Source organism: Neltuma alba, unplaced genomic scaffold (assembly GCF_004799145.2).
Source record: "Neltuma alba isolate B1F8T4 unplaced genomic scaffold, ASM479914v2 tig00005146_pilon, whole genome shotgun sequence".
NCBI lineage: Eukaryota > Viridiplantae > Streptophyta > Magnoliopsida > Fabales > Fabaceae > Neltuma > Neltuma alba.
The window spans coordinates 14,843-22,165 of record NW_021633998.1 but is presented as its reverse complement, the minus strand read 5'-3'; the positions used below and the strand labels follow the sequence as shown (position 1 = coordinate 22,165).

Sequence of the window (7,323 nt, the reverse complement as noted above, 5' to 3'; positions counted from 1 at the left end):
TTGTACTGTTCAAATTATAATCTTGGTATTGAGGGGAAGTGAAGGAAAACAGGGGAAAAAGGGAACGGAGACACCCTTCTCCCCACATGATACCTGAATCCTTGATCGCGTCTCCAATAAGGAATACTTTTTTTTTTTTAAGTAACTAAGGATACTGTGCCTAACAACCAAAAATGTATTCAAAAATCAAAACAAAAGATTAGACGAAATTTTCTCATTTTGGTGATAAGCCACCCCAGTTTGTCTGAGGGTGATTTTATTTTTCTTTGGGTCCTTGCCACCAATTTGAAATGTTAATATAATTTTTTACCCATCAAATTTATTTTTATTTCAGTTTTAGTTTCCCAATAAAAGTTTTGTGGTAAAATAATCCAAATTTTTATGAAATTATAAGAATTAATATTTTAAATAAATAAAATTTAAAAAACTAAAACATATAATTTAAAACTTGAAAAATTAATACTAAGATAAAAATAATCTTGTGAGGCTACTAAACGGTGCGTTTCCTTTTTCGAGGGAATTAGGGAACGGCATAATCTTCCTCATCGCGCCCTCCTCTTCCATGAGGCGGCTCTGAAACTCGGTGGCCACCCATCCCCCTGATTCCCTTTGTCTTCCGATCAACTCAAAGTCTTCTTCTCTTCAGTTTCCACAGACCTTTCACTTTCAGATTCAGTGTTCTTGAGGTTCAGAAATATGGCGAAAGAAGGTGCTTTTCTCGTGAGTTCCAAAGCGGAGTTGAAACGGAAGGAGAAGCAACAGAAGAAGGCCAAGTCTGGCGGTTTTGAGTCCTTGGGTCTTAGCCCCAATGTGTACAGAGGAATCAAGCGAAAAGGTTATAAGGTGCCGACACCAATTCAGAGGAAGACGATGCCAATCATTCTTTCTGGTGCTGATGTTGTTGCCATGGCTCGTACTGGCTCTGGTAAAACCGCTGCGTTTCTGGTCCCCATGCTTCAGCGTCTGAATCAGCATCTTCCTCAGGGTGGTGTTAGGGCTCTCATTTTGTCCCCTACAAGGGACTTGGCGCTTCAGACTTTGAAGTTCACCAAAGAGCTTGGCCACTTCACAGGTCAGAACCCATAATTTATGGCCTAAGTTCTACCAGCTTCTCCTCTACAGCTTAATTTCTTTAGCTCATTCTACTTGTCATTGTTACATAGAAAAATTGGCCTTTGTGCTGTTTAAATGACATGGTTGGTTTGTCTTTCTTGTTTCAGACCTTCGTGTTAGTTTATTAGTTGGAGGTGACAGTATGGAAAGTCAGTTTGAGGAGTTAGCTCAAAATCCTGACATTATAATTGCAACGCCTGGTAGGCTTATGCACCATTTGTCTGAAGTTGATGACATGTCGCTGCGCACTGTCGAATATGTTGTTTTTGATGAGGCAGATTGTTTATTCGGCATGGGTTTTGCTCAGCAATTGCATCAAATTCTTACGCAGCTGGGTGAGAACCGTCAAACCTTGCTTTTCAGTGCTACATTACCTAGCGCCCTTGCTGAATTTGCAAAGGCTGGCCTGCGTGACCCTCAGCTTATTCGTCTGGATTTGGAAACTAAAATCAGCCCTGACCTGAAGCTTGCATTTTTCACGTTGAGGCAGGAAGAAAAATATGCAGCATTATTGTATTTGATTAGGGAGCAAATTAGTTCCGATCAGCAGACACTTATATTTGTATCCACGAAACATCATGTGGAATTTCTTAACACATTGTTTAGGGAAGAGGGTATTGAGCCATCTGTATGTTATGGTGACATGGATCAAGATGCTCGCAAAATTCATATATCAAGGTTCAGGTCAAGAAAGACAATGTTGTTGATTGTGACAGATGTTGCTGCTCGGGGCATAGATATTCCATTACTTGATAATGTTATCAATTGGGACTTCCCCCCCAAGCCTAAAATATTTGTTCATCGAGTGGGGAGAGCTGCAAGAGCGGGGCGCACTGGTGCTGCCTTTTCTTTTGTAACTTCAGAGGATATGCCATACCTTTTGGATCTTCATTTGTTCCTCTCAAAACCAATCAGAGCTGCTCCAACTGAAGAGGAGGTTCTGCAGGATATGCAAGGAGCATTTTCCAAAATTGACCAGGCAATAGCAAAGGGAGAAACTGTTTATGGTCGTTTCCCTCAAAAGGTCTTAGATCTTGTATCAGACAGAGTTCGAGAAACCATTGATGCTTCTGCTGAGCTAATATCATTACAGAAGAGCTGTCAAAATGCATTTCGTTTATACTCGAAGACAAAACCCTTGCCTGCAAAGGAGTCTATTAGAAGAGTAAAAGATTTACCACGCGAGGGATTGCATCCAATATTCAAGAATGTATTGGAAACAGGGGAATTAATGGCACTTGCTTTTTCAGAGCACTTGAAAAAGTTTAGGTTAGTGCAATATTATACTCCTTCCAGTCCTAAATATAAGACCCATTTTGTAGTGTAATTATTACACTACAAAATGGGTCTTATATTTAGGATCGGAGGAGTATTTGAATAGTGGAGTCAAAGTAGATTACTTCTTTAATAGGTTTTTAAATTGCATTATTTTAATCCTTTTTATATTAGGCCAAAGCAGACTGTTTTGGAGGCTGAAGGTGAAGCAGCTAAATCAAAGCGTCCGCAGGTAATTTCAATTTCTTCATGCCATGGCTTCGTTCAATTTTAAAACCCATGCTCTGGTCTAATTCAATAACTTTATTGTTTGTGTTGTTTAGACAAACTTGAAGTTTTCATCTTTAAAATATACTATTTATCTCATTGAGTTCATTATATTAAAATTTTTTTCCTCATTCTTCTGCTTGATCTATTTGTTCAGATATTGCTTCACTAAGTTGATATAAATATCTGGATGGTCTTGCTAAAATTTGAAATTCTTCATTATCATTTTTCTCTCCTTTCACTTCAGCATATAGGGCTTATGTTTTCTTTTCTTGTTTTGTTTTTACTGAAGTATTACTCGTCAACATGCAAGAATCATGCATGGTTTGAACTTCATAATGAAATGTCGTGCAAGCATGTGTCTTGGATGTAAACTTGTATGTTTGTTTGATGCTTGTACTTACCATGCTAGGGACGTTATTGAATGTTTTGAGATAATGAGACTATCCTCAAAGACGTCTTGATGACTTGATGTATAATTATGTTGAGACACACCTTGTATATTTCTGATCAGAATATTTTGGAAGCCCGTTAAACATTTGGATGTGAAAATAGTTTTTTTTTAATCCTATACATCTCATTGTGTCTATGGATGGTAGATAGTGTGATGCGTTAAAATTTATCTTCTGCATCAATTGCCTCTTGGGCCCTTAAGGGTTCCAGCTTCTTCAATGAAAATTTGCTGCCAACTTTGATACATGTTTCTGAATTATTTGATATAATGGCACATGATCATAATTGGCTTTCCTCTGTTTTGTCTTACATAAAAGTATGATCACTTGCAGGGACCTGCTAGTCAATGGGTTGATGTGATGAAGAAAAAAAGAGCCATTCATGAGAATATTATAAATTTAGTCCACGAGCAACGCTCAAAGAATAAGGCAGAAGAGGTATTTGAATGTGATTAATGCTGTAATTGTGCTCATTACAATTTGACTACTTTTTTGTTTGGAAATGAACTCTATTATTACATGCCTGGATAACATATTAGAATGAGTTAATAATGGTATATTTTCATTTCTTTTTTGTCAGTACTTATTTCTTTGTATGATATATTTCTTGGCTCCTTGCAGGGGGAAATTCAATTGGATATGACGCCTTCTGTGGAGAAAGGGAAAAAAGGTTTGTGCCTGTTGTGTTAGTCATTTAATTTTATTTCACTTTGATATATTGTCTTTTTGTATGCATATGGAATTGTCAAAGTCATCCCCCCCCCCCCCCCGCCCTCAGTTTCCCTTTCTTTCAGACTATGGTTCTTGCTTTCATCATAGAAAATGCATTCTGTCTTCTATTCATAAATCTTAATATCGTTTGTTGAAAAGGAGCTAGGATGTTGTGATATTTTTTTCTTCTATTATTAGAAAAAGAAAAAGGAAGAACGTAGGATGTAATGATGCTTTGGAGTTTTTTTTTTTTTTTTAAATCAACCTCAAGCGCCTTGAAATATTTTATTGCATGAGAAAATATGAAGCCAAAGGGTTGTTAACGGGTTGAAATTAGAAGGTTAGGATTGTTAACATTTGAAGGATTTTAGTTTCTTGGAGTTGCTTTTTGGATTATAATTTAAAACAAGTATCACATAATTAGAAAAGCGTGTATCAAGGTTATTAATATTTGACCATGTTTCTTTTGGTTTCAGCAGTATCTGGTTCTAAGAGAAAGCCACAAAGTTTCAAGGATGAGGAATTCTACATAAGCTCAATACCCCAAAATCACGTATGTCACGCTATCTTCTCTCTATTACGAGTACAACCATGTCATACACTATGCGGTTGCATCACTTTTGACATTAGAGGCGGCTAACTGTATATGTTGTGTTCTGCTGTCATTGTCAGCATATGGAAGCAGGTCTTTCTGTCAGGGCTAAAGAAGACTTTTCTTCTAATAGGTACTCTCACTGTGCTGATCAGCAATGCCCTTGTGTTTTGCAATAAGGGGAGGGGTTTATCTTAGAGAGGAATATGTAAAACGTGCCAGATCTTTTTGTCCACCATAATTGTGGCCCAACCTCAAATTATTTCATTTGGAAAATGCTCTGCTGCTTCTGAAGCAAAAAGCAAGAAGCCATATCTGTCTTTTCTACGTGTTCTGTTTGCAATTCAACATAGATGTCATTTATCACCTCCCTACCAGCCTACCTTTTGTCTCTTATTTATGTGCTTGCCTTAATGAGACTTAATATTGTAGATTGGAATCAGCTGTCCTCGATCTAGTTGCAGATGACAGTGCGGGCATTCAGAAACAAAAGTCAGTATATCATTGGGACAAGGTATGTGAATCAATTGTGCGTTAATGTTATCGCCATTGTACTCAAAATCCCCCTATTTTACTCATGGATACGTTTTATTTGCAGAAAAGTAAAAAATACATCAAGCTAAACAATGGTGAGCGTGTTGCTGCAAATGGAAAGGTACCTTATCTTTGTAACACCTTTTCTCATCTTTGGTTGTTTACTCTATAATATGGGGTTCTCTTCTTTTGACTTCTTAATATGACCTTATGCCTCATGTTTATATTCTATACATGATTATAGATAAAGACAGAGGGTGGTGCAAAAGTGAAGGCCACCAAGACTGGTATATATAAGAAGTGGAAAGAACGCTCACACAATAAGATAGGTCATAAGGGGATGGATAATGAAGGTGATTCTTATGGAGCCACTAGTTCAGCAGGTGTGGATTTGCTTCTCTTGATATTACATGTTTGTTTGAGTTCCTGTATGTTGGAGATTAGCTAGTCTCTACTATCCTGATAGATACAAAGGAGGCTGCATGGGCTGGTCTTACCTTGCTTCCCTAGGAAGGATCATTGCAGCTCAATGCTGTGAAGTGTGCCTAAATATGTTCTAGCTTACTTGAATTCTATTATCTGTAACTTCTCTGAGAAAAGGTGTTGGCTTTTGCTAGTTACTAGTTACAAGTGGAATGGAATGAGGTGAAGGTATAAAATAATTGGAAAGCCATCAACCTACTATCAGGCTAGTTTAACAGGTTTTTAGAAGTAGCATGAGGCGGTTAACTTTAATTATATGATAGTTATGAGCAATGACTTGTTTTAGATTGTAATTCATTGTTTCCATCTTGTCATTGGATTCATCGAATGGCACAATGCATTCTATGGAGAAACGAAAACAAAAACTTAAAGGAATGATTTAATTGTAGGTCAACCATGCCTGTAATTACTATTCCCGTGTCTTTTGGGAGGGAAAAAAAAAAGGAGGGAGTAATTATTTTTGGAACGAATTTGTACTTGTTTAAATCAGATCTATCTCAGTAAAATTAGGTAGTTTTCTTGTAATTGCTGCATTTTTGGTAAGTTATTTTTGTAAAGTTTCCTGTGCAACGAGAAAATATTCTTACATAGATCCTGTCAATAAAAACAATAGCTGACAAATCCAATCATGGATAAACTTGTCAGCATATTAGTAGACTTCTGCGGATTTCATGTTTACGTGCTTCTATTCTATGTTCGATCACGGTTGGATTGGTCAAGTAGGCTTTTTGGAAGACAAACATTCACCCAGTGAATCTCTTGTTCATTGCTTGCTGGTGGTGACTGTTGTTTTGTAATGTCATACTGGCGCAATTTATCCGATGCTAATGACAAGTTGAATGTGTAAACTAAATTTTTTTCATCATTTGACTCTTTCTTTCCTTCTTTCAGGGCACTCCCGAGGCGGTCCCCGGAAATTTAAAGGCAGCAAGAAGCAGCATTCAGTGCCAAATGCTCATGTGCGTTCAGAGATCAAAGATCTTGATCAAATTCGAAAGGACAGGCAGAAGAAAGCTGACAGACTTTCTTATCTGAAGAGCCAGTCTGCTAAAAAGGGTAAAAAATTTGGTAAAAATGGGAAAAAAGGAAAGGGTGGTGGTGGACGTGGAAAGAAAGGCAAGGGAAGGTAAGATTTTGTCAGTGACATTTTGGAGGAAATGTTACTTTGTTTGTTTTAAAATATTTAGGAGCAGGGAAAGCGAGGATCACAAAGAAAATAGGAAATGAATTAGAGAAATGTGGCTCTCTGGTGAAGTGAGGAGAAAAGTAAACTGTATATTTTTTCCCTGGGGGCAATTTTGTTGGTTAAATGCAAGGTTTCCATTGTAATGTTGTGCAGTTCTCATTCTTGAATTTTGCCCTATTCTCCAGTGCTTTTCTCAATCATGACATTTTTAGTTCATTTTTATTTTTGGTGTAAAATCATTTTATTTACTTTGGCAAAAGCAATAAAGTCCATGGAAACTGTAAAATGTTGGCGGGTCTGAAAAATTATAAAAATTTCGGGCTTTGACTCAATGGCTTGTATGTAATACTCCATCATTCTGGTTCAAAGTATAAGTATCAAATAATTAAATCACACAACCCAAAAGATTGGTTAAAATTAATTAAAAATAATAAATACGTAAGAGATGTAATTTGTTTTTAAATCCCTCTTATTTATGGAGAGTGCAAGTGGGAGAAATAGAGTGAAAAGAGAAATGAGAGAAAATAAATGAAAAAGTAGATGAGATGTATAATCAATTATGAGTAAAAATAAAAAAAAATGTATTAAGTGATAAAATAAATGTAAACTGTATCTTATAAAATAAAATAAAAAAGTAAGCCTCTTTAAAAATTTGATGCTTATATTTAAAATTAGAGCAGGTTAATGTGTATATATACATAATACATGAT

General features: G+C 36.4%; 1 protein-coding gene across 1 annotated transcript; it reads left to right on the top strand.

Moving 5' to 3' along the window:
• Window positions 1-592: 592 nt before the first annotated feature.
• Window positions 593-6,835, top strand: LOC114746941 (putative DEAD-box ATP-dependent RNA helicase 29). The gene is made up of 11 exons (XM_028935218.1): window positions 593-1,072; window positions 1,221-2,382; window positions 2,563-2,620; window positions 3,441-3,545; window positions 3,729-3,777; window positions 4,295-4,371; window positions 4,491-4,543; window positions 4,843-4,924; window positions 5,009-5,065; window positions 5,189-5,327; window positions 6,319-6,835. The coding sequence occupies exons 1-11, from the start codon at window positions 697-699 to the stop codon at window positions 6,555-6,557; spliced, it is 2,397 nt and encodes a 798-aa protein (XP_028791051.1). The 5' UTR covers window positions 593-696; the 3' UTR covers window positions 6,558-6,835.
• Window positions 6,836-7,323: the final 488 nt, after the last annotated feature.

Bases quoted from the DNA above. Each gene is read 5' to 3' on its own strand.
- LOC114746941 (XM_028935218.1), top strand. From the start codon at position 697: ATGGCGAAAGAAGGTGCTTTTCTCGTGAGTTCCAAAGCGGAGTTGAAA. The intron at 4,925-5,008 runs GTATGTGAATCA...TTTTATTTGCAG, and splicing joins CAGTATATCATTGGGACAAG to AAAAGTAAAAAATACATCAA. The intron at 5,066-5,188 runs GTACCTTATCTT...ACATGATTATAG, and splicing joins GTGTTGCTGCAAATGGAAAG to ATAAAGACAGAGGGTGGTGC.